At 50.2% G+C, this 27093-nt stretch overlaps 1 protein-coding gene across 1 annotated transcript; it reads left to right on the forward strand.

Annotated features, from left to right (window-relative positions):
- The first annotated feature begins 2447 nt into the window (after positions 1 to 2447).
- XPNPEP2 (X-prolyl aminopeptidase 2) lies at positions 2448 to 26869 on the forward strand. Its single transcript, XM_063084220.1, has 21 exons — positions 2448 to 2496; positions 4928 to 5001; positions 6315 to 6425; positions 7612 to 7675; positions 8625 to 8729; positions 8966 to 9052; positions 10034 to 10180; positions 13237 to 13338; positions 13994 to 14075; positions 14397 to 14592; positions 15402 to 15491; positions 16366 to 16475; positions 17157 to 17234; positions 18377 to 18448; positions 20078 to 20138; positions 21377 to 21446; positions 22038 to 22142; positions 22569 to 22628; positions 23213 to 23289; positions 25971 to 26060; positions 26675 to 26869. Exons 1-21 carry the CDS (start codon positions 2448 to 2450, stop codon positions 26867 to 26869), a joined length of 2025 nt encoding a protein of 674 aa, XP_062940290.1.
- Positions 26870 to 27093: the final 224 nt, after the last annotated feature.

Genomic DNA, 27093 nt, shown 5'->3' on the forward strand with positions numbered 1-27093 from the left:
ATTGAAGTGGAGAGGCCACTAGGGAGGAGGAGGAAGTGCCCATTCTGGTCTCTTAATGGGAATTTAGACAGAAATCAGACAGAGATTAGTGATAAGACAGATCCTTCGGCCGGTTGGGAAAGGCGGGATCCTAGAGGGCGTCCCCAGTAGGTCACGTCAGTCTCGGCAGGTTCAGGTACGAACCAGGAGAGAAGGGAGGTGTGGGTCGTCACCCAGACCTTCACTTCTCTAGGGCAAAAGCCCGGTGCCTGAAGGAACCTAGCGCCAGGATTTTCTGGTTGGGTCCCGGACCCGGGAAGTGGAGAGAGATGGAAATCGGACAGAGATTAGAAGAGAGTGGTGGACAAGAGGGTGAAAGAGAGAAGGAGAGAACAGAATGGGGCTTTTAACCTCCAAAAATGAAAGTAAAAGTTTACCGGGGCTTTGGAACCTGAATTTATGGTGGTCGTGAAGACCGTGGTGGGGTGGGGTATGGGCGTTAGGGGCTACCAGATGATCTAGACTCCCTGTGGTAGCCTGAAAAGGGCTGGTGCCCTTTAGGAAAGGGGGCTTACCTAATGATGAGCCGGTGGTGAGTGGAAGGAGCCAGCGCCGAAAAGAATGGATGAGGGTGGACTGTCAATGGTGAGCGGTGGAAGGGAGGCCGGTCCTGGCGGGACGGAGTTCCCGAGGGGCGACTTGGAAAGTGCTGCTGCTGCGATTCGAAAAGTGTTACAGCTCGAGGGAGCCCTGAGGGGTGACTTGGAAGGTGTTGCCGCTGCGATCCAAAAAGTGTCACTGCTCGAGAGAAGCTCCGTCCCGGGTTTCGGCACCAAATGAAAGGACGAGTTGACAGCAGTTGACGATCCACCGGAGAGAGCTCGTTTATTAGGCAGCACACACACATATATATAGGGCTTTAAGGGAAGGCTGATTGGCTTAAAATACAATCCCTACTTAGCATACCGCACGGGGCTTGGGGTGGGTGTGGCTGAGAAGGATCAGGGTGTGATCCCTTGGGGCATTTGGGTTCTTACAGTGGTAACGAACTTTCATGGAGTCAAATTTGCAAAAATATGCATAAAATGAATTAGAACTCTCTAAGAGTTTTTACACAATCTATATCTCCAGTGTATAGATTGGAAATGTATGGAAATGATGCTAAAATGCAATACATAGAATAGTGAATTGTAAAAAATAATGCTGACAATTCTAAAATGTGGGGAAAAAACTTTTAAAAAAGAAAGAAACATCCACCTGACATGATGATGCGCCTATCGTGCACACATCTGAGAACATACTAATCCTCTCCCCAGAACTCGGCTTTCAGGGTGTCAACATGAGGATTTTGTTTTGTTTTGTTTTGCTTTCTTGGTGGCTGGCTGGTGTGTGGATCTGAACCGTTGACCTTGGACAACAATTGGGATTTCCATCTTTCAGGATTGTGATATTTCAGGATTTTATACTTGAAGGATTTTGATCTTTTGGGTTATCGATTTTTGGGATTTCAACATTTGGGATTGTGTCTTTCGGGATTATGGTCCAAATCCCTCAGGGGGAGTCGTGCTTTTTAGGAGTGACCCGCACTGCAGGATAACCAAATCCCTGTTCTAGAAGCTACAGCAGAAGGCATTTCTACTTAACCAAATTTGTCTTCTACGATCACCCAAGCTCCCCTTTCTGGGTCTTCTTCCGTCTTCAGTGGCATCCCCTGCTCTCTCCAAATAGGGCCATCTTTGGACCTTTGTTCCTTCACGGGTACAAGTGGCCCTAACAGCATGGATTTCCCAGGGTGTAGAATGTGCAGCTGAATGGGACTCCCAGGATCTCAAGGGAAGGGCTGGTGGCACTTTTGCAAAGGGGGGACACACCCCAGCTCAAGAAAGTAACTCTCCAGCTGCAACCAACTTTCCCAAGGGGAGCAGTGGGGCTTCCTGGACGCTACAGAGAGAGGACATCGGCTTTTCCTGAGACACGCCAGCTCAGAAGAGGAGGAGGAGGAAGAGGAGGGGCAAATAGTCATCCCAAGGCCAAAGCAGGGTTGTAGCCAGACTCCAGGGTGGGAGAGCTAATGGGAAACAGCTTGCTGGAGGGAGGCAGATGGAATTTGGGAGTGGCTGGGGCTGGGCTGCTGCGAGTAGCAGGCTGATCGAGATCAAGCATTGCTCCTCTGTCTCAGAGATCACTGGACTCTGCTCAGGGCGGGCTCATACCCTACTCCTGGCAACTTGGCGCCAGCACAGGTTGCTGGGGCAGCCCAAGTCTCCTGTGCCCACCCTGGCTCCCAGAGTCCTTGGAAAGAAAAGACCTGAGGGGGACTTTCCATCCACCAGACGCCTCCTTCCCATCGCCAGCCCCCACCCCGTCTGTTCCTGCCCAGGAAAGGCCTGGAGGAAGAGGCCAGAGAAACAGCCCTGCCCTCTCTCCCCAGTCCCTCCATCCACCCAGCACCAGCATCTGGAGACCCCATGGCCCGAGCTCACTGGGGCTGCTGCCCCTGGCTTGTCCTCCTCTGTGGTATGTGCATCCCGGCCTCTCCTGGAGAGCAGCTGTGGCTTCTCCCCTCCGGGCTCAGAAAGGGGTGGAGTGAGGGCTGGGGCCCAGATGGTCTCTTTTTCTCAGAGACCCCCTTGGTCTCTGTCTTGAGGAAGAGGCACCTCAGGGCCAGTCTTTGGGGCACTTTTCCATTCCTCCCTGTTAAAGAAAATATGATTCTGGCACTTGTTAAGATGGTAAGAAAGACATCATTCAAGACTACAATATGGCAATAGGGGCAGTGCAGCAACAGGGCAGACAGATGGGGCTCAGCTCCGAATACAGCAAAGACCGCTGGGGATTTGTAGCCAGTGAGCAGAGCAGGTGTTCAGTGGGTAAAAAAGTACTAAGAGGAGACATCCAGGGTAGGGAGATTCTTGATAAACTGACTTCACAGGATTCTTCTGGAAGGCAGCCTGGGGGGATATCAAGGGTGGGGAGTTCTCTCTAAACTGACTTAGCAAGATTCTTGCTAAGACTGAGCATGCAGGCCCAGTAAGGGCAGGACGGACATGGAAGGCCAAGGTCAAGCCCTAGCTGAGAAGAGAGCTCAGAGGAACCTAACTAAAGTTTGGTCAAGGAGAGGGTCTTTGTCACCCCTCCAGTGCCCTGTTTCCTCCCTTCTCTTTGGTTTGGGTCACCAGGACCCTGCTCATTCATTCAGCATCCAGTTCCTGGGCACCTCCCCAATGCCAGGCCCTGTGTCAGGGACCACAGAGTGATTCAGCTGTAGAATCTGTTCTTGGGTGCTGCAACCTTGGAGCCTCAGAGAACAGCAGATCCTGGTGTCCACAGGGACATGGGTTGGCTGTGTCCTGCTTCTTATGTTGGCATCTTAGTGTAGTGCCACCATTTTGCCAGAGATCTCTTCCTACAGAAATGAACATTCATTTTCTTAAATCAACAGTATGGGTCTCATCTCCCCCTTGAAGTTATGAGACCAAGATAGCCAGGCAGGGCATTCATGGTGTTAGACCCCAGCCACACTTCTAACATCTGAAGCTCAACCCACTCAGATGGAAAAAGTGTAATATCTCCCCATACTCAGGCCCTCATTCCCATCCAGGAAATCACCCCCACAAGGCAGGAGGGTATAGGCAAGGACTATCAGAGACTACTGGACTTTCGGGGAGGGAAAGGACTTTATCTAATCCAATTCCCTCTTTTACAGAAGTACAGAGTTTGGAGGATTTAGCCCAGTGCCTGGCACACAATAGGAACTTAGGAAATGTTTGTCCTCGGTGATCTAATGAGCAAACATTGGATACTAGCAGAGCCCAAACTGGAAACTAGGTCTCCATACACTCTGTCTTTTCTGTGGCACCAACCTTTCTGGGCCTACCTCCTGTGGTTGGCAGGGTGGGTGGATGGAAAGGGCACCCCCCTCTTTTGTATTCAGATGGCTTAGGTCCAAATCCCTGTTCTACCACTGACTCACTGTGTCAAGAATTGGGCAAGTTACCAAACCTATCTGAGCCTTGGCTTCCTCCTCTGTTGACAGTGAACAGTAATACCCACCTCATAGGGTTGTTGCAAGTATCAACTTTAGATAAGTTGCCAAGTGCAGTATCTGGCACACAGTAGGAGCTTCTTCCTCCTCTGTTGACAGTGAACAGTAATACCCACCTCATAGGGTTGTTGCAAGTATCAACTTTAGATAAGTTGCCAAGTGCAGTATCTGGCACACAGTAGGAGCTTCTTCCTCCTCTGTTGACAGTGAACAGTAATACCCACCTCATAGGGTTGTTGCAAGCATCAACTTTAGATAAGTTGCCAAGTGCAGTATCTGGCACACAGTAGGAGCTCTTTAAATGCTAATCTACCTTTTCCCACCAGGGGATGAGGTTGTTCTGAGACTGCTGTCTTACATATTTAAAATGAGCCTGGAATGTTAGTGAGGCAGAGATTTGGATTGTAAGAAATGGTACAATTGGGCCTTGAATTTAAGTAAACCCAATATATTATATAAAATTAGATTTGTAGAAGGCTCAAATGAAGGTGGGGGGTGATTATTTAGCGAGATCCTCTAGAGCATTTCAAAGAAAATTTGATTACAAAAATTTAATTTACACACAACTTTTCCACTTCACTAGACCCTGAAAAGACCCAATTAGATTAGAAGAAAAAATTGATTTAATGAGCACTAAAACCCATCCAAAAGGGGCAATCAGTTGTCGATGAAACAAGTTTTTTTGATTGTGGCCCAGGGTGCCATCCAATTCAGCCTGATTTCTTATGTAATATGATTATTTTTATCCTCAAGTAGAGTTGGTCAGTACTGTGTGTTTCTAAGGATGGAGGCCCTGCGGGAAGGGGAAGGGGGCTGAGGGAGGATGTCCCTGCGCTCTAGGAGCTATCTGGTTCCCGGATGACCCTGGATTCCCCTCCCCCCTCTCCCCCCACCGGTTTCTAGCTTGTGCCTGGGGCCATCCAAAGGCAGTGGACCTTGAACAAGACGACGTGAGAAACTGTTCAAGCAGCCCTCCGGTGAGGCCCTGGCTCCGTCCCCCAACACGGTCCCGCCCCGTCGTCCTCTCCGGCCCCCATTGGCTCAGTCGCTAGCCCCTCCCCCTCCCAGCCTGTCTCCTGATTTCCGGACTCTGTGGTCCCTGTTTGTTATTAACACCCATCAGGGCGGCTGCAGGTTCTCAGCTGTCGAGCATCCCGCGCCCCACTCAGTCCCCTCCACCCTCCCATCGGTGCGGTGCCTTCTTCTCCCCTTCATTCATTCCCGGGGCAGTTTATCTACTTCTGCCCTGGCCTGGGCCTGGGCAGCCCTGCTAGGGGGAGGAAGGAGGTCGGGGAGTCCCCTAGCTGGCCTTTGGCTGAGCCCAGGCAGAGGCAAGGGGGAAAATGTGAAGGAAGAAAACAAAAATTCTACAGGAACAGCGAAGAGGGAAGCAGGGAAGGGAAGAAGGAGGAAGACAGGCTAGAAGAGCCAATTGAATGGCAAGAGAGCGAGGCCTCAGGTGTGAAGACAGGAGAAGGCCCCGCAGCTAGGAGCTGAAGGGGATCGGTGGTCAGCTTCCCAGCTGGAGACCAGAGTGATTCTTTCCGTAACCAGAGTAAGGCTAAAGGTCCTCTCCAAGCAGGGATGGGCACGCTAGTGGGACCCTAAGCCACAGGATAAACGCTGTAGGTCTGCTAGCAGTGTCAACTTTATGGGACCACTGGGGCAGGCAGGTGGGCAGGTGAACCTCATTGCTTTTATATTAAAACAAACGTGGACATATCGTTGAGTAGAAAGCAAAGCAAAACACATCAACAAAAAAAACAAGCTTTTCATTGTAAAAAGAAAATGGCCTTTAAAGAAATGTCTGGCTTGGAGAGGATCTTTCATGGGACATACTTATATTAAAACCTAATTCATTGTTTATTTGAAATTCAAATGTAACTGGGTGGGCATTCTATATATTTATTTGCTAAATCTGGCAACTCTAACACAAAATATCCAAAGAGGGACTGTCCCCATGGCCTGGCCCAGTGCCAGAGCTCACACCCCTGCAGCTCTCACCCACACCCTCATCCCAGACTCAGGTCCCATTACTGTCACAAGGGGTCCCTCTCCAAGCTCTTTAACACCTCCATCTCCGCTCAGCCCAGGCATCTGAATCTAGACTAGTCAGTAACATCAGCTGCTACCCCAACCCCTCCCAGGGCCAAGCCAGCCTAACCACCCCAACCCCTGCTTCAGGAGAGGCTAATAGCTCCTCTGGAGGTTGGGGGCCCAGGCATCATTTCCTCTAAGCAGTGTGCGTATCGGTTTGTGTGTGTCTCGGCATCTTCCTGTCATCTGTCAGTATCTTCCAGTTACTGCGGTTAATACTACAGAGCGGCTCGCAGCCCTTCGCCAGCAGCTGCAGAACCAGAATCTCTCTGCCTACATCATCCCAGACACGGATACCCACATGGTGAGGGATGTCTCCTCTCCTCCTCGCCCCCTCCACTACCATGGGTCAGCCTATGAGCACAGGCACAATAGGAGGCTGTTAAGACTTAGAAGATGACAGGCAAAGGGCAGGAAGTGGAAAGCTTGGGCACAGTAGTTTTAGGGCAACTGAAAGAATATATTCCCTTATGGAGGAGGGAAGACATTGCCAAATCTCCTTGACCTCAAGAAATGAAACTGTAAATAACTTCTGAATCAATTTTGATCAATTCCTAGATGGCAGATCCAGAATGAATGTTCAGGGCACCCTTACCCTAGGAGGTTAGAATGTGAGCTGGGAATTGGACTGGAAGAACTCTCAGCTTCCTTCTGGTCCAGGTCTTCCCATCACCTGTTGGATGGAGCAGTGAAATGATCCAGAGTCCTGGACTATGCAAGTGGGAGTATAGGTGGTAGGGGAGGGCAGACAGGAAAGAGGATAGTCTGAACAAGAACTACTTTTCCCAAAGCAGCTCCCCTGCTGGCCCATTCCACCCTTTCCCACCACTGACTCCACCTCCACCCCATCCACCTTCCCAACCCCAGCCCAGTTGGAAGAGAAGGCATTTTCAGTGTCAATGATCTTGCTTGAACTAGTTTTCCCACCTGCCAGAAAGAGCTAAGAACCTTGGGTAAGTATCTGAACTTCTCCAAGCCTCAGTTTTCTCTTCTGCAAAATGGGAATACTGAGATCTGTTTCCAAGGATTATGAGGATCAAAATACAATAATGTACATAAGTACATAAATGACCTCCACAGAAGTTATTTATGATGTACCCAGCGTATTGTGCTAGACTGGGGAGGGAGAGGGGCTAGCTGGAGGAAAGAACCTGAAAAAACCAAAAGACATGATCCTAGACTGCACAGAATTGACATCCTCGTCAAGGCGACAAGACTCCCTGGCAGAATAGTCCAGTGTAACACTGAGTCCAGTTCTGGGCAGTGGGGCTTAAACTCCGAGAGATATAGTTGTTCAAAGGAAGGGAAGATGCTGAGGGCTGGGGGAGTTACAGAGAGCTTCCTGGGAAAGGTGCCCAGTGTCATTGTTTATTTGGTTGTAGGACTGGTTGGAGCTTACCAAACAGAAAGGACTGGGATGTGGTTGGGGGCCTGCCATGTGCAGCCCGACTGCATGAAAAAGGCTAATGATGGTGTTATTGATTTCCTAGAACGAGTACCTCGGCACACAAGATGAGAGACGTGCATGGATTTCAGGCTTTACAGGGTCTGCAGGTGACAGCCATTCCCCAGCCTTCATTTCTTCTGTTAGTAGATCCAGACACAGAGGACCTGGTCTGACTAGTTCCTCAGCAGCCAGATCCCCAGAACCTAGTGTCCAGAGGCCCCATCTTGTCTCTCTCTCTCCCCTCCACCACTTTGGAAGCCACCCGGTTCCCCCGATACACATCTCATAGCCTAGTGGCCACACTTCCGTGCAGAAATGGAGCCAATGACCCTCCTGGCTTCCTTACCTTGCTCACAGCCAGGCCGGGTCCAGTGCTCCCTGGGCTCCATTCCTGAGATAGTTACTACTGCCACATCTAGCTAGGGGTACACTGATTCCCTTCACATGATGGCTCATTTGGGGACAAAGTTTTACTTTGCTGGTCCTTTTAAGGACAACATCACGTCACATGTCCAAATGAGACACAAACATAGCGGCCCTTTGAGTCCCATTTCCCGAGGGAGCCTCCCACCTGATCCTGGCCCTTTGAGTAAAATCCAAGCTTCCCTTGCTGATCCTCAAATATTCCTCCCTGAGCTTCAAGCTGCCCTGCCTCACCCACCTCAGGCCCTTATCTTTGCCAAAGTCACTGGATTTGTCTTCCCCACCAATCCTCAGTTAAGCCTCTAACTTAGCGTCCCTATCAGCCACCGAGTCTTGGCACTGAGTCCCACCTTGCCTGAGAGCACAAACATGCAGCATCAGCTCTTCTGACTGCCAAAAGCAGACCCCATTTCTCCTGCTAAGAGTCCTAATGGCCCCCTCAAGAGGCACCTGACCCAGGACACCCTTTCTGCCAGCTCTTTTAACATCTCCTACCTCACTTCCTTCCAAAGGAGGAGAGAAACTCTTTCCAGAAGCCCCTTGTGACATTCTCAGAGCCAGCACTGTATTACACAACTAAAGCCGCGTTCCTCACCTTCACCCTCACCTCCGAGTTTCTCTGTTCTTCCCCAGGCACCGCGGTGGTGACCATGGAAAAAGCAGCTGTCTGGACTGACAGTCGCTACTGGATTCAGGCTGAGCGGCAGATGGACTGCAACTGGGAGCTCCATAAGGAAGGTAGAAGGGCCACGTGGATTTGTCCCCCAAGCCCTGGAACCCAGATTAGGTTTGAGAAGGTATAGGTGAGGAGGTGCATGCAAAGCCATGCTGGGCCCCTGTGGAAGCTCGGGAAATTTGAGGCCATATCAAGGCTAATATCAAGAAGGACACACATGGCGGGACTGTCCCCGGCAGAAGCTTGGCTGGAGGAACTGGGGCTAGCGCTGGAGGTGACCTTTCTATCTTTTTCTCAGTTGGCACCACTCCCATTGTCACCTGGCTCCTCGCTGAGATTCCCACAGGAGAGCGTATCGGCTTTGACCCCTTCCTCCTCTCTGTTGGTATGTTCTTCCCTCAGTCCCTGTCCATGTCAACAAGGGTGACAGCTTCCCTAGGATATAAAGAAACATGCCTTGGTAGAAGAAGGGGTAGTGTGACTATAAAGTGTTTGAAGTTGTGGCTGCAGAATATTTTGCAACAAGGATGTATTCATGGATTGTGTATTTAAAATATATTTTGTTTTTTCTTTTATCGGGAGCTGGCCAATAGGGGGATCCAAACCCTTGACCTTGGCGTTACAAGGGTATGCTGTAACCAACTGAGCTAACCAGCCAGCCCTTAAAATATATTTAAAAGAATGAATACAAATATTTTGAAGTTCATGAGTGCAGAGACCCAACCTAGAAGACTCAGTGAATCATTAAGATTTAGTGGATGAATAGGCCAGGGTGTCCTTGAACCCAGAACCTTCCTCTACGTCCTGCAACTCTACAAGTTATGGTACTAGAATCGCTTGGTAGCTCTTTTCTGTAAGGTAGCCTAAAAAGGACAAAGGAATTGGAGTAAAAAATCAGAGTAAAAAAAGGCTCCTGGGAACAGTGGCTCCTGAGCTCTAGACCCAGACAAACAGCCAGCCCCTGCCCCCCAAGGCAGAGTCCTAATGAATATGTACTGAAAGGCTTGCACTTCTGAACTGGCTTCTTTCCAGCCTGTCCAATGGTTTGGACATCATCGTTCCTTTGGACTGTGTCACTGAAGCCCTGTTAAAATGGTTAGTACCCAAAAGAGGGACTACCCACAGCCAATGGCACTTCAAACTATGAACTTAGCCAATTGCCAGTTGACAGTGTTAGGGTAGGCTCAGGGCAGTCAGGCTTGGCAAGCAGAAAGAGGAGGGTGCATACATTCCAGGGGGGCCAGACTGCTAGGGCTGCAGGAGTGGAATACATGGCAAGGGGGACCGGGACTCACTTTGCTCAGATTGTAATTCTTCCTGAGGTAGAAATGAGCAAGGGACAGGTGACTCCTTCCTATCTCTGCAGACACCTGGAAGAGTTATGACGAGGGCCTTCAAGACTCTGAGAGACAGCTGGTGTCCATCCCGACCAACCTTGTGGACCTGGCGTGGGGGTCAGATAGGCCCCTGGTTCCAAGCGAACCTATTTATGCCCTGCAGGAGGCGTTCACAGGTGATTCAGTAAGCCGTTTCTCCTTCCCCACTTGCAGCAACAGGAGTCCCTGCTGCTGCTCCTTTGGCTGAAAAATTCATCATCAGAGGTACCAAAGTATCGGTTCTCCAACCTCAGTGCACACCCGAGTCAGCTGGGATGGTTGCTGAAGATGCAGATTTCTGGGCCCCCTCCCCTCAGAGAGTCTGAGTCAAAATGTCCTCAGGCCATATTTAGAATATGCTGAAATAAGGAGCATTAGGATTTGAAGCAAGAGGGAGCAGGAAGGGAGGAAACAAGGGAGTGAGAAAAAGATGGGGGGAAAAAAAAACCTACCCCTTTCAAGAAAGAAAAGACATGGTAACTTGTTTTTCGTATTGAATCATTTGAACCTTTACTTCTGGCCCTCTTGTGATGAGGAATTTAGATTTATGAGATGACTGGGGTCGGGTGGGCTGGGGCGGGGGACAGAGGAAGTAAATAACTAAGTTTGGGATCAGTCTGTGGCACAGATTCAGGTTTTGGCTGGACCACAAAGGAAAGTTAACTGACCCCAAAAAATCCAGCATCAATAACCTTGACCTTGACGCCATCTAAATAGGTCATAAAAGAACAGTATGCTCCAAGATTCTTGTAAGTAGTAACTAAAATCCTGACCGCGACCAGTCTACAGATTATGAATCAGTGTCTTGGCCACCAACCACCCTTCTTAGCTGCCCAGGAATTTTGAATGAGCCAATGGACTCAGATTCCTAGTAATATTGAGCAATCCAAGAGGCCACTTTCCATGCACATTTCTTGTTTGGAAAGGAGTCAAAAAAGCAGGAGGGACATTTCAAAATAGCAGCTATGATGAAACAAATGAAAATTGTGTTCAATTTTCTTTATCTCTTCTTATGTAACTTGCGGAATCATTCTTTCTGCATCTTGACACAGTTTTGAAAGAAACTTGCTATCCAAGTCTGTTAAATCATAAATAAAACTCATCTCATTCAGATAAAGAAGGTCACAGTTATGCTGGGAAAAGGAGGAGATAAAAGGAAAAAAACTTTCTAGGGACTGGGAGAGAATTCACATGGGTTTTGTCACTTTCCACAAGTGAGGGGATGCCGAGCCATCACAGGCTGCTGGTCTCCAAGGGAAAGCCATCTGGAGCAGAGCTGGGCTTGGAAGCCCAAGAACAGTTCAGTTTCAACAGGCTCATAGGGAAGATGAGAGAGACTTTCTGTCCAGCCACTCACAGGTTTTAAGGGGGGCAGGGGGAGGGCCAAGGGCAGAACATGAAACATTAGCTACTAGAATACTCAAAGATACTTGTATGCACTGAACCATTTAAATGTGGTTTCATTTGTTTTCTCAAAAATGTAGCATATCCATGAACCTTGAAAACATAATTCTCAGTGAGAGAAGCCCGTCAGAGAAAGCCACATATTGTACAATTCCATTTATATGAAATAGCCAGCATCGGCAAACCCATAGGGACAGAAAATAGACTAGTGGTTTGCTGGGGCTGGGGAGAGGAGGATGGGGAGTGACTCCTGAATGGGAACAGAGTTTCCTTTGGGGATGATGAAAATGTTCTAGAACTAGATGGTGATGGTTGCACAATCTTGTGAATGTACTTAAAGTCACTGAATTGTGCACTTTAAAAAGGTTAAAATGATAAAATTTTACATTATGTGTATTTTACCACAATAAAGTAAGCCTTAAAAATGTGTATCATACCCAAAGCTTTGGCTCTTGTTAAATAGTTTTACCTGTTTGCATAAAGTTTTTAAAATCATTTATGCTCATATCTGGGCCCAGCTAGGACCCTTGATGCTTATGACCTTCTGCCAGCAAATTCCTAGTCCTGCCTAGGGGCAGACTTTTTATATGCCTTGCAGGAACTAAAGTCCTAGAACCTGGATACACACATCTTGGAAAAGTTAGCACTGTGACACAGAGTTTAAGGACAGGTTTGGAGACTGACAATGTTAGCAAGACAGTACAGTGTCTGTACAGATTAAGAATTGGGCCATGTAGTCAGACATACTTGGGTACAAATCCCAGCTCCACCTCTTGCAGCTATGAAACCTTAGACAAGTCACTATACCTCTCTAAAGCCTCAGTTTCCTTATCTGTAAAACAGGGCAAGTAAAAATTAAAACAACACACACAAAGTGCTTAGCCCAGCATCCGTGACTTAGTAAGTACTGGGGTTACTGCAGGGGAGAGGCTTGAATATAGTCCCAACCCTATCCCTTTGCCTTTCAACTAGGGCTGCTCTCCTGATCTCTGTTCTGCATGCTTATCTATTGATCATAAAGTTATACCAGACTTGCCAAATTATGCCAAGACACCATTCTACATGTGATGGAGTTTGGATGTGCTGTCCCCTCCAAAACTCATGTGGAAATTTGATCTCCAATGTGGCAGTACTGGAAACTGATTGAGTCATGGGGGCGGATCCCTCATGAATGGATTAATGCTGTCCCTGGGGGAGGGAGGATTAATGAGTAAGTTCTCGCTCTATTAGTTCCCGCGAGAGCTTATTGTTTATAGGACCCTGGCACCTCTTGCTTTCTCTCGCCATGTGATCTGCTTGTACCCGCCGGCTGCCTGCCACTTTCCGCCATGAGTCGAAGCAGCCTGAGGCCCATGCCAGATGCAGCTGTCCCAGAATCGTAAGCCAAATAAACCCCTCTTCTTTATAAATTACCCAGTCTCAGGTAATTCTGTTATAGCAACACAAAACAGACTAAAACAACATGCTTTACCAATATTAATTCATTTGCTCCTCACAGCAACGCTATTGAGGCAGATACTATTATTATAATCCATCCACATTTTACAGATGCACAAAACGAGACACAGAGGCATTAAATAATTTGCCCAAGGTCACCCAGCTAAGTAATAGCAAAGCCGGGATTTGAGCCCAGTCTGGGTCCACATCATTAATGAATGACTACACAAGTAAGAGTTTGTTCAAAGAAAGTGTTTTTTAAAAATCCAAAACTATTACCCTAAGGGAGCCCTCCCAGGAACCAAAGGCAATGTGTATCACTTATGCTTTCTTTGGGCTCCTTTGCTTCTAGGGAGCACTTGGCAAGAGAAAGTATCAGACATCCGAAGCCAGATGCAGGCGCACGAAAATGCCCCAACTGCAATCCTTCTGTCGGCGCTTGAGGAGACAGCCTGTGAGTATGGGTTGGCAGACATAGGTCCCCAAGTCCCCAAGCCTCCTGGGCCCTACAGCACAGAGCTCTTCCCCAAGCAGCCATGTACCCACTGGTTCCTGAGAGCTCCGTGGCCATGGCCTGTAGGAACTAGGAAGGGTAAGGGGGCAGGAGCTCACATCTACAAATTAAGAAGCCAAAGAGCCCCAAGCAAGCTGGGACCAGCCCACTGGCCACCAGAGGAATGGACTTACCATGGCGGCAAAGTGCTTCTGTCTCATTAAGGGGAAAAGGACCAGCAAGCGCCTCCTGACAGCCTAGCCACTATCCCAGAGCACTGACACTCCCAGCTCTTGCACCTGCTGCGACCCTACTCTGTCCCAGCATGGCTCAGAGCTTCTTGTCTGATCCTTATGGCTAGGTTTCAGACATTCTGGGAACCCACTGAAACTGTGTGCCAACTGCTGGGTATCTGCATTTTGGGGGAGAAAAAGGTCTATAGTTCTCATCAGCATCTCAAGGACCCCCAATGGGATTGAAAAACATTCAAAGGCCAATGATGCGGGTGTGCTGCTGGTAATCTTTTGGGGCCAAAGCAAACAGTGGAGCAAAGGTGTCAGAAATGCTTGCCTCAGGCAGATCAGCCTCAAATAGTTCCCATCAATTCTCTTCCCAGGGCTCTTCAACCTTCGCAGCAGTGACATCCCCTATAACCCTTTCTTCTATTCCTATGCGCTGCTCACAAACTCCTCCATCAGGTACGGCTTTTCCGTGGCGTCCTGTCATGGACTTCCTCCAGCTTCCCTGCTCTCATTTCCCCACCTGATCCCACCCCAATATACAGCCTTCAAGCTGCCCCTGAGCTTGGTGCCTGCCCCAGAAGGACCCTCTAGGAAACCTCCTGTTGACTTTTCCTGACCCCTTGACTCTGTTCCCTTCGAATGCCAAATCTGGTCCGCTTGGCTCCCTGGTGCTGGCTTCCTCTGACCTCCAGGAACAAAGGGACTGTGTCTGCCTCAGGTCCTTTACATTGTCCTTAGCAGACGCTCAGGAGCCTCCCGGCCTTTCCTCCCACCCAGGTTATTTGCAAACAAGAGTCGCTTCAGCTCCGAGACCCTGGAGTACCTGAACTCCGATTGCATAGGCCCTATGTGTGTGCAACTCGAGGATTACAGTCAAATTCGTGACAGTGTCCAGGCCTATGCCTCAGAAGACGTGAAGATCTGGATCGGGACCAGTTATACCACGTATGCGCTCTATGAAGTGATACCCGAGGTGGGTTTGCCAGGCCCCAGCCCATGCGAGGCACCAATCCCTCTACAAGCCTGATAAGTCTCAACGTAAAGTGGGGCCCAAACCCCTCAGCCATTCAGTCAGCCGGTCAGTCAGCAACTGCAGTGAATTCCTTTCTAGGCCTAATTGGGAAGAGATGGAAAAAGAGGAAACAGGGATGTCTGTCCACAGACAGCTCGTAAAGTTGTCAAGCAAGTTAGAGAGAGACAGCCAGGTCTAGCAGAGGCTTTGGAGTCAGCCAGACCTGTCACTGAATCCCAGCTCTGCCCCTAACTGGCTGTGCAATGACCTTGGACAAGCGGCTTAGCCAATCCGGATCTCTGTTTCTTCACCTATAAAATGGCAATTAGAGTCCCAACCTCATAAGAGTTGCCCTGTGGAGAGTTAAAGGAGATAGTGCATACATGTATAGCCCAGTGGCTGACCACACGGTGGGAACTCAGTAAATGACCGCTATTGTGCTATGTACAGGAAACTGTCAGAATAGCCCATCGACTGACAGAGGCCTGGCTCTGGTTGGTCCCAGAGTGCTGGTGGAATCCAGGGACAGGGAGAGAGCTGCCAAGCAGGGCAGTGTTAATGAAGGAAGCCTTCCTGGAGGGAGAGAGGGTAAAGCTGGACATGGAAGACTAGCAAAGACCTGCATAGCTAGAAAGTACACAAAGGAGAGGACATTGCCACAGTAGGGCGGCAAGTCTCACTTCAGCTGGGACTTCCGGCCAGTCCTTTGAAAACACAACTGGGCCCTGGAGGGTGCCTTCAGACCTCCTTTTCCCCCCCGGCCACAACAGCAAAAACTCATTGAAGACACCTACTCCCCAGTGATGATCACCAAGGCGGTGAAGAACAGCAAGGAGCAGGCCCTCCTCAAGGCCAGCCACGTAAGTCCACGTACAGGCCGACGTGGCCTTCTGGGAGCTCCTGGTCTGATGGGTTAGGAAGGAAAGGCTTCCAGAGGAGCCTGAAGAAGACCCTCAATGAAACAAAGAAATGGACACCACATCCTAGGCACCATGGCACCCCACCCCCACCCTCCCAGTATAGTACAGTCGGCCCTGGAGCTAGAGTGTCTGAGTTCAAACCCCCATTCAGGGTTGCTGTGGGACTTGTGTGTGTGTGTGTGTGTGTGTGTGTGTGTGTGTGTGTGTGTGTGTGTGTGTGTGTGTGTGTGTGTGTGTGTGTGTGTGTTGCTTTGAGCACCACCTGGCACATTCTAGGTGTTAAATAAGTGTTAGCTGTAATGATTTCCTCACCCTGGCAAGAGGATGGCTCGTGGGGGGGGGGGGGGGAGAAGGGGCTGGATTAGGATAAATCATCTCACTTTTAAAAACTTTTTCTTACGGAAAATTTCAAAGATACACAAAGGTAGAGAAAATAGTATAATGTTCTTTGGTGTCCCCATCACCCAGCTTCAACAATCATCAACTCCTGGCCAATCTTGTTTCATCTATGCCCCGCAGTCATTACCCTCCACACCACACCCTCTGCTGCTGGGTTATTTTAAAGCACATCCCAGATAGCCTATCATTTCTGCCGTCAACCCTTCAGTATCTCTAAAAGATAAGTATCTTTTAAAAACAGGAGCATACTATGATCTTATATCAACATGAATGAGAATCCTTTGCTGTCAAATAGCCAGTCAAACCCTCGTGGTTTTAAACCTCCCTATCCCAGAGCAGCCGTCTGATCCCCTCCATCTCGGAGCCCGTGGCTGCCACCGTACCTCAGCCCGCTTCTCTGCTTCCCCGGCTCCAGGTGCGGGATGCTGTGGCCGTGATCCGGTACTTGGTGTGGCTGGAGAAGAACGTGCCCAAAGGCACGGTGGACGAGTATTCTGGGGCAGAGTTCGTGAACAAGCTCCGAGGGTGAAGGACCGCAGCCGTCCTTTTTGGCTATCATTTAGTGTGGGGGTGGGGACAGGGAAGGGATCAGTTCCCAATAAGGGGAACCGGTCGCCTTACTTAAGGGGAAGGAAGGTCCTCCTTGTATTGGGGGACCTCTCTGCAACAAGGAGTGAGAGGTTCTTGGGTGGTCGAGGAGCTGGACAGTGGGCGTTGGATGTATGTTCCTTGCCCTGTTGAAAGCGGGACAAGTTCAAGGGCGCTACCCAACAGCGCCCCCTAGCGTCTGCTTCAGACACGGGCTCGCTCGCCCTGTGGGAGGCTGACTCATCAAGCGGGCTGGTTGGTTCCTGAGGGCATGCTTGGCCCAAGCTGGGGGCAGACTGTCTGTTTAAGGTGCAGAATGCCATTCTGGGGCTGGGGCAGTTTTCAGATACAGGGAGCTAGGTTTCTTCCCCCCTACCTGTGAAATGGAGTTAGAGGGGGAATAATTGGTATCTACAGTTTGTCCTTGTTTGATCTTGAGTGCTCTATAAGTGACAGGACAGTTCTTGGGGAGACGGAACCAGGAGGTGGGGCTCACAGAACCAAATGGAATCTAGCTGAAGGTAGAGGCAGCTGTGACCTTCATGTGATCTTCATATGACCCAGCCTAGTTCCTGAGCCCATTCATTGACCATACCTTCCTTGCCTTGTGCTTTCCAGAGAAGAAGAGTACTCCGCCGGGCCCAGTTTCGAAACCATCTCTGCTAGTGGCCTGAATGCTGCCCTGGCCCACTACAGGTACTTCAGGAGAAAGAATTTTCTAGGGCCCTCTGGAGGGGTCCTGTTGTGTACGCAGAGTGATGAGACAGGGTCAGGGGGTGGGGGAAGGCCGAGGGGATGCTGTGGGACCTGAGTCCACATTTCAGGTTTTAGGTCCTTGGCACTTTGGAGGCTGGGGTGGAGGAGCTCAGTCTGAGATTGGGAGTCTCCTCAAAATTAAAAGGCCTGAGCAATTCTCCCCCCAAGAGTCTGGGACTTTCTAAGCACTCAGGGCTGAGGGTCATGGAGGGGAAGCCCAGATCCTGTTGGATCTTTTTCCTTGGCTTCCTGTGAGTTATTTATGTCAGCTAATTCTTAAAGTTCACGTGAAGAAAGGCCTGTTCACTCAGCCTGAACCAACCAAGGTAGGCCCAAAATGTAGGCTAGCCACATTTTGGCTCCACAGAAAACAAACCCGTGCAGGCCTGTCTGATGAAATTGGGGAGCCAAGGTGATCAGATGCCTCAGCTTGGCATGGGCACAGTAGGGAGGGGTCAGATACCCCTCCAAGGGAGGGCCTGGCATACCCCAGAATTGCCTCCCTCATGTCTCCCGTGCCTTCAGCTGCCTTGCCCCTGCCCCTCCCCGCCACTAGAGCAGGGTAGGTCTGCCCCAATTCTTGTTCTCCAGCGCCACCCTCGAAGTACCCTCCCTTCCTGTGCCCTGTCTTCTCAGGGGCCCTCTGCTCTCGGAGGCAGCAGGAAGTTAGAGAGAGTGCTGGACGAAGCATCCGGGTCCAGGCCCAGCTCCTCCGTGCTCTACCACGCAGCCTCGTGCAAGCCCCTTTGCCTCTGTAGGCCTGTCTCTCCTTATGTAAAAGGAGGTGGCTGGACTGAGTGCTCTCTACGGCTCTCCAAGACTCTCCCAGCTCCCACATTCTGGGCTCTTTCTTTTCTTTTCTCCTGGGGATCAGGGCCTTCCTCGGCCAGGTGCAGGATAAACAGATGTGTTCTGAGGACTCTCCCAGGGCCCTTTGGGAGATCATGACGTCCCCAGGGCAATGAGCCTGGAGGCCCCACCCCCAGGGCTGGGGGAGTTCCTCTGCTTTCACTCAGGACCCCCTCCCTGCCCAGTGCAGGGCCAGGCTGCTGCTCTCTCTCAGCCTTCTCTCCCCTTCTCAGCCCAACCGAGGAGGTGCACCGCCAGCTGTCCTCAGACGAGATGTACCTGCTGGATTCTGGGGGGCAATACTGGTATGTATCCCCCACCCCGGCCTGGTTGTCTCAGCTCAGACATCCTGGGCCAACCAAGAGCCTGCCAAAGCCTCCCATTCCTGAGCCACAGATATTTCATCTGAGATAGGAGAGACCTGGATGGAATGAACCCTGGTCATCCTTCCCATTTTCACACATGAGGGGTCCCCGCCCAGTGGGAAACACACAGAGGCTAGAATAGTGGGGATGCCCATGCAACACTTCTATGAGAATTAGGAAAAGGCTCCCCTTGCTCAAGTAAAATTTTTTTAAGTCCACATATTTTACACAGTCTGAACAATTATACTCAGCAGCCCCGCCTGGCTGCACAGATACATATACTCATATTCTCACCGACTCGTGCGTACGCTGGACACAGCCCGCACACCACCATACATACTCTTCAGTCCCCCTCTTCTCCCACCTCATGGGTGAGGTAACCATGTCAGATTAGAGATGGGTGTTTTACCCTTGTACAGTGCACAACCTGAACACTCGGACATGACGGCCACGCAGAGTAGGCTAACCCCATTCCTTCCAAATGTGTGACCAATCTTTCCCCCTGAGCTGAGCTGACCTGAAGGATTTTTCTGTCTCATCTAGGAAGCGAGTGGACTGTGGGAAGCTCGGGGTGGGGCAAAGGAAGGGGTGTGCTCAACTGATGGAGGAGCAAGGAGTAGTTCCAAGTGGTTTCCCAGCCTCTATCTGGTGGAAATGGTGAATGTGCTAATGACAGAGGCTCTTCACTGGTTTGGTGCACAGCTCTCGGGAGCCAGCGGGGCAGGCGCTCAGCTTAGCAGCCTTTGCTAGTCACCAGCTCCACGCCGTGTGTCCTTGAGCTGGCCACTGCACAAAGGGGAAGTGAATTTGTGGGGGTGTTGCTGGATCCGGGTGTGCTCAGAGTAGGGTGAGGCCGGGGAAATGGTCACCTCACTTCCTCTTCTCTCCTGAAGAAGAAGGTCACTACACCCCGTGACCTGCTCCCAAAGAGGAGCCCCCAGGGGTGATCACAGAGGCCATCCTGGTGGTTGGGAGTCAGATCTTCTGGCTTCCAGCTTCACTTTACTGAAACTCTGAGCAAGTCACTGGGTCAGATCCGTGCTCACATTGCGGAGAACTGTGTGGAGAGTCGGCGCTTGCTTCCGGCCTGGCTTCACTGAGCCTCCCGGCCTCAGTTGCCTCATCTGTGAAATGGAGATCATCCTTCCCAGGGAACTGCAAAAGTGTCCTATGAATGCTAAATAACTCTCTGAATGTGGGAGTGTTCTGATCATGCTATCTCTCTGGACCTCAGTTTCCCCATCTGTAGAAAGGAAACCATCCCCTCCTGCCTCCCAGGAAGCCTGGAAGAAGCCTTGCTTTTAGAGCCAGCCTGACCCAAGGAAACCTGGATCTGCGAAACCGCCAGAATGGGCAATATGAGGGAGGAGGAGTGCACATGGGGGAATCTCACAATGGTCACATGACATAGTGACTTTTGACAGCTTTGCAGAGCCCCTTCCTGCATAGACGCCCCCATCCCAGCCCTGCTGCTCAAACCCCAGTGGCAAACACCTGGGAAGCACAGGCCCTGGCCCCCACTCCTGAGGGGTCAGCAGAGCTGGACATTTTGGTTTCCCTTCTTCACAGGGACGGCACCACAGACATCACCAGAACAGTCCACTGGGGCACCCCCACTGCTTTCCAAAAGGTAGGCACTGGGCCCAGATTCCCCCTTCCCACCCTCCCCGAGGGGACATCCAAGCAATCACTCCACCAAGAGCCCTTTCATGTTAGAGGCTAAAACTGAGGCCCAGAGTGGTTAAGTGGTAGGCCCAAAGTCACACAAGTTAGTGCCAGAAAGCCCCATGCTCCCTGCTGCTTCCCCAGAGATATTTCAGGCCACCAGCAAGGCCTCAGTTCAAGCTTATCCTCATCCTATTTCAGTAACTGAATACACAGATACTTCTTTAGTGCTGTCTGTGTGCCTGGCCCTGTGCTCAGCAGAAAGGAGGAAGAAAAGAGTTCCAAGTGAAGGAAAACAACACAAACAAATCTCAGAGGTGGAAAGGAGCTGGAGGTGTTCAGGAAACCGTGAGGGCTTGTCAGCCGGGGCAGAGGCTGGGACGTTGTCTCTGTGCACGAGGGGCTTCCGGGGGTGGAGCACGGAGCTACATTCGTGCACTCAGCATGCAGACTGTGGGTCAGAGAGAGAGGGAAGAGCAACACTGTCCAGGCCTCCAGGAGCTCACAGCTTAGCGGGTGAGTCCACTGCCCCAGGCTACCATGCATGAGACTGACATCACCTCTGGGAGTGACCAGAAGAGGCCACCACGGTCAGCTTACCTCCGTCCTCTGACAGAGGAAGGCTGACCTGCCCAATAATTACCAGTCCCCAAACCAAATTTCAGGCCTTACGAAAACTAAAGGATGATCACGATCACAGTACAGTAATACGAGTACTAGCCTTTATATGCGCATTTACTGTTTGCAGCATCTTATGCACATTGGTCTACCGACCATTCCCAACAGCCTTAGGAGCTAGGTACTGTTATCCCATTAGAGGTGAGGAAACTGAGGCACAGGGAGGGTAAAGTCTCTTGCCCAAAGTCTCAGAGTGTTATGAGTGGCCAAGTCGGGATTCCATCCCAGGGAGTGTGCCTGCCACCCCCAACCATCACGGCCTCGGCTCGCCACCATCAGCACGTTATAATGAACCAGCCAAAGGGAACCACATGGACTGAACCCCAGCTTTGGGAAGGTCCCCCTCAGCCTCCTTTGGCCATCTTCCAGAACCTGGGCAACCACACATGAGAATGCACCTCCCCCACCCCACCAACACACGCACAGGACTGGGCCTCCAAACCCGCATGCCCAAGGGCCAAGCAGCTGGAAGCAACTCCGGCCCTTCCTCTTGTCCTCCACATCACCTCTTCCTCTCTCCATCAGGAGGCATATACCCGAGTGTTGATGGGAAACATCGATCTGTCCACACTCATCTTTCCTGCTGATACATCAGGTACGTTTTGGAGACCAGGCTGGACCTGGAGCCTCAGGCCCTGATTTCACGGAAATCAGACCACCACCCTGGGAGGCTAGTGGGGCAGAGATTATATCATCATCCCATCCGTTGTATAGATGAGAAATCCAGCCTCAAGAGAGAAGGTGACTTGCCAGGTCACACAGAGGGTTAGTGGAAGAGCCAAGCCTTGAACCCAGGTCTCCTGCCTCCTCATCTAATGCTGGTGCTCAGAGGTGGGGGAGATTAGTGTGGACTGCTGCAGTCACGGGAGGATTCCTGGAAGAAACAAGTGTCAAAGTGCTAAACCCTGACAGATGGGGAGAAACTGTAGTAGAGTCATCAGTTCAGGTCATAGGTACAATGTGTGGTATGCTGGAGATGGTGAGAGGCTGGTCTGGCCAGTGAGCCACTAACTTCATCCATCAGCCCCTCTCCATTCCAACCCAATGTCGTTGTGTCATTGCATGCTTAGCGGCTGCTCAGGGGCCCCTCTCCTTAAGCACCACCCTGGTAGTTGAGCAGGAAGGAGTGAGGTGGACAGTCTGGGGTACAGCCAACTGACTAGGGGTGATCTCTCTTCCCTTCCAGGGCGAGTGGTAGAGGCCTTTGCCCGCAAAGCCTTGTGGGATGTTGGGCTCAATTATGGTCATGGGACAGGCCATGGCATTGGCAACTTCCTGTGTGTGCACGAGTGTAAGTGTCTCCTCAGCACTCCTCCAGGACCCCCCTGTGTGACACCTCCCATGAAGGAGGTAGATCATTTCACAGGTATTGAAATGACCAAGACCCACATAGGCACCGTGACCCACCCAAGGCCACCCAGCTGGTGGGAGGTGATGCTCCACCGGGTAAGTGGGGGATGCTAGCAGGTGGCCAATCCTGCTGCCTGCTTAGCCTCCAGCAGAGCACCAAAAAGCAGACCACTGGTATAGACCTGGGAGAAAGAAAAGCCAGAGCCAATCTGGTGTGTACCAGCCCCAGGTAGACAATGATGTGGTGGACAAGTGCTGCTAGAGATGCCCAGGGGTCCCCCAGTTACCTGCCCTTCCCCAGAGCCTGCTCGTTTCCAAGCTGGTGAGTACAGGAGAGCTGACACTGTACCTATATCTTCCTTTCCAGGGCCAGTGGGATTCCAGTCCAACAACATTGCCATGGCCAAGGGCATGTTCACATCCATCGGTATGGCTCTCGGGCCCCTGCACCCCACTACCCCATCCCAGGGCAGGGCTAGCCCAAGACTGCACTCTAGGGTGTGCCAGCCTTCAGGGAGCACAGCAGGCATGGGCGCAGCTCCGCTCCACCACCACACGTCCTCACCTCCCCACCCCTGCCCTACTCCCAGCCCCAAATGGCTTGTCCCACCCTAGCCCCACGCCCCCTCAGCCCCTACCCTCTTTCTGCCCTGGGAAGTTGGTTCCCAGCTGTACATCCAGACTCTGAAGTCACTGATCAAATGCTGGGGTCACAGGACAGTGGCACACAGGAAGATGGGAGTCCCTCCAGGATCCAAGTGGACTCTTAGTTCTTCCCCACTGGGCTACAGGGGAGAAAGAATGAGTCAGAAGTGCACCTGTGGGGGATGTGGGGCCCGACAGGTTACCTCTGCTTAGACAATGAGCATTTAACAAGTCACAGGGCTGCCAGAGTCAACAGCCAGGGCAGGCCAGGTGGCTGGACCCTCCAGCCACTCATCAATTGGTACAGGAAGACTGGGCTTGGGTCCTCCCTCTGCTTACTGCCACCAGCATCTCTGTGTCTCTCAGAACCTGGTTACTATCAGGATGGAGAATTTGGGATCCGTATTGAAGATGTGGCCCTCGTGGTAGAAGCAAATACCAAGGTAAAGTGCCACTGAGATGGGTTGGAGGTGTGGACAGCAGGGCAGTGACTTTGTGCTGCATGGGGGGTGAGGAAGGTCAAAGGAGAAGGGCATTTAATGTGCAGACATGAATTTATTTGCAGTCTTTCTTAGCCCTGTAGGAATTACATAAATCAGAGTTTCTCAAACCCGTTTGCATATTAGAATCATCTGGAGAGCTTTTTGTTTTCTTAAATGCCAGTGCCCAGGCCCCACTTCAGACCAAGTGAATCAGTATCCCTGCCCTAAATCATTGGTTCACAATGCATGTAATAAACGTTAGGGTAGCTTGTTAGAAATAAAGATTTGGTATAATAGCAACCAACAAAGATAAAATACCTAGATATAAACTTTAAGAGACTTACATAGAGAAACTCTCTACTAAAGGACATAAAAAAGATTTAAGTAAATGGCACTCTCTGGAAAGAAGCCTCAATATTGTGAAGATGTCATTTCTTCCTAAGTTAACATATAAATTCAAAACAACCTCAATTTTATTTTATTTATTTATTTATTTATTTACTTACTTACTTACTCTTTTGGCGACTGGCCAGTATGGGGATCCAAACCCGTGACCTTGGTTTATAAGGCTGCGCTCTAGCCAACTGAGCTAACCAGCCAGCCCCCAACAACCTCAATTTTAATGTTAACTGAACTGGATACTTTTGTAACTTCACAAAATGATACTAAAGTTTATTTGTAAAAATACACATGCAAAGACAGATGGCTGGGAAAAGTCAGAAAAGGACGAGCAATAAGGGAAACTAGAACTATCAGATTTTACTGCAAACAGTAAACAGTATGACACTGGCATTGAGACAGACAGCTGTGACAATGGAACAGAATAGTTAGTCCAGAAATAAACCTTCTAATTCCCATAAACAACATGGGAATTTAGTTTACAAAAAAGTAGACGTCTCAAAACAGTAAGAAAGAGAGAGATTATTCAATAAATGGGCAGGAGGGACAAATGGCTAATCACTTGGAAGGGTTAAACTGCATAACCTCCAAAATAAAATTCTAGATGCACCAAAGTTTTAAAAACCATAAAAGATCTAGATGAAAATCTATATAAATTCGTTTATAATCCCAGAGTAGAAAAGGGCTCTTCTATGCAAGACTCAGAAGCCGTGAAGGAAAAGATTGATAATGCAGGCTAAATTAAATAGAAAATGTCTATATGGAAACAATACCATGAACAAAGTGAAAGATGTGTGACATTAACAGGATAGGGTGTATAAAAATAAATGGGGACTGGCCGGTTAGCTCGGTTAGTTAGAGCGTGGTGCTGATAACACCAAGGTGCAGGGTTCAAACCTTGTACCAGCCAGCTGCCAAAAATAAAATAAAGTGTAACGAATATAGCACATATGGCAGAGAAAGGGTGAATTTCCTTATTTTACCATGAGCTTTTACATATCAATAAGACAAAAATAGGCAAAACAGAAAAAACGGGCAAAGGACATGAAGAGGCAATTCACTAAAATCAACACAAATGGTCCACACACATGTGAACAGATGCTCAACTTCATCCTTAAAGAAATACAAATCAAAACAATAGAACACCATTTCGCCTGTCAGATTGGCAGCAGTTGGAGACTCTGATGATACCCTGTACCGGTGAGGATGTGGGGAAACAGACACATTCACACACTGTTGGGGGAAGTACAAATTGGTGCAACCTTTCTGGAGGGCAGTTCGACAATATCTAGCAAAGTACCTATTAAAAATGCCTGTACCTTTCATCTGGGCAATCCCTCCACCAGATATGTACCTTCTGGATAAAGTCCCCAAAGTTCACCAAAATGTTTGTACAGTGATGTTGATGTGTAGCATTGATGGTAACAGTAAAAAACTGGAAATAGCCTAAATATCCACAACTGGTTAAATAAACCCTGGGACATCCACACACTACGGACTCTTACGCAGCTCTTAAAAAGAATGCGGTAGATCTCCTCGTGCTAATACAGAATGCCGTCTTAGGTTTACTGTTAAGTAAGGGGGAGAGGAAGGTGCAGAGAAGTATATATGATAGGATACATTTTGTGTGAATTTTTAAGATGTACACATATATAGATAAATATAGTGCTTGAAATGTTTTCAGAAAGAAAACTGGGTAGGGAGGAGACTCACAACTTTCACTGTGTATCTTTGAGTTTCCTAAACACATACACTCAAAGGCTCTCTGGGAGATGGGAATTAAGGGATATTTCTTTCTTCTTTATACTTATCTCTATAGACAGATCAATTAATAAGTAGATACATAGATATATGGATAGATGAATAGATAGATAGATAGACAGGAAAACCCAATAATTTATTTTTAAATTATTTAAATGTAGGTTCCCAGGCCCTGCCTCCAGTATGTCTGGGGGTGGGCCCCGGAATCTACGCATCTGACATTCTCCCTAAGTGCTGTTAATGCACCTCCTCTAAATTTCAGGAATCAGGGGGAAGCATCAAAGGTGGGGTGCTAAGTGATAGACAAGGGGGTTGGCTAAGAGAAGGGACGCTGGAAGGCCTACCTGGAGTGTCCAGGGTTGACAAGGATCAGCTCCCTGTGCACAGGGCTTCTGGGGAGGGCTCCCCCGCTTCCTCCCTCCAGCCTAGTTCCTCCTCCTCCCTCACTTTCCTACTTACCCTCCTTCCCTGTGGACTCCCAGTACCCAGGGAGCTACCTGACCTTTGAAGTGGTGTCCTTGGTGCCCTATGACCGGAACCTCATTGATGTCAGCCTGCTGTCCCCTGAGCAGGTGAGTGCCCCTCAGCCGCCTACCGTTAAGCCTGTGAATGACTGCCGTCTTCCCTACCCTGAGCCTTTCCTGCCTCTGCTCCCCACACCCCCAAAACCCTCTGCCCCTGCCTCTCCCCCAGGAGGGTCTACACTGGTGGCACCTGCAGGCACACACTGGGGCACCCCTCCCAGCTCACCAGAGACCCCAGAGCTTCGAAAGCTTTCCAGTCAGACCAGCCTCCCCACCCCCAGGTAGTGAACCCTGGGGAGTCTGACATTGGGTCTCCAAGCTCTGCCACTACAAGGCCTAGAACTATAAGCAATCCCTTCCCCAATCTGGGCCTCAGTCTCTTCTTTTGTAAAATGGGGATATTAATGCCTGTCTTGCTTACTCTCATTCCTGGGCCTGAAATCCACCTCCTGCCCCCATGAACATCACTATGACATTAAACAGCCACTGAGGGGAACTGCCTCTGGAAAGCCCCATAGAATGCCTAAGGCCTGTTGGTGGCTGGGACCTGTGGGGACCAACGTGGGCAGCTGGAGTAGCAAAGCGGGGGACTGGATGACACCAACACCTTGCCTCATGGCAGCTCAGCTTGAAGAAGCTGTCATCCTTTCTACCCTTTGTAGCTCCAGTACCTGAATAGCTACTACCAGACCATCCGCGAGAAGGTGGGCCCAGAGCTGCAGCGGCGCAACCTGCTGGACGAGTTCACATGGCTGCAGGAGCACACGGAGCCCCTGTCCGCCAGGGCCCCGGGCACCACCTCCTTGGCCTCTGTGCTGGCAGCCTCTACTCTTACCATCCTCGGCTGGAGTGTCTAGAGGCTCCACACTCCCCTGCTGACCTTCCACCCACATGTGGGGCTCATTCGGTCAGCTCCCCTCACCCTGCACCACACATGCCCCAAGAGCCCCTCCCAGCCCATCGCCTAGAAACCACTGCCCTCCACCTCCTTCTCCAGGACCAGGCCCATGGATGCAGGGCTTCTTGGCCCCAGCCTCGGGCTTGTACACCTCACACTGGGCTCCCAACTCCAGGCCCCAGG

The sequence above is a fragment of the Cynocephalus volans genome, chromosome X, assembly GCF_027409185.1.
Source record: "Cynocephalus volans isolate mCynVol1 chromosome X, mCynVol1.pri, whole genome shotgun sequence".
NCBI classification, from domain to species: domain Eukaryota; kingdom Metazoa; phylum Chordata; class Mammalia; order Dermoptera; family Cynocephalidae; genus Cynocephalus; species Cynocephalus volans.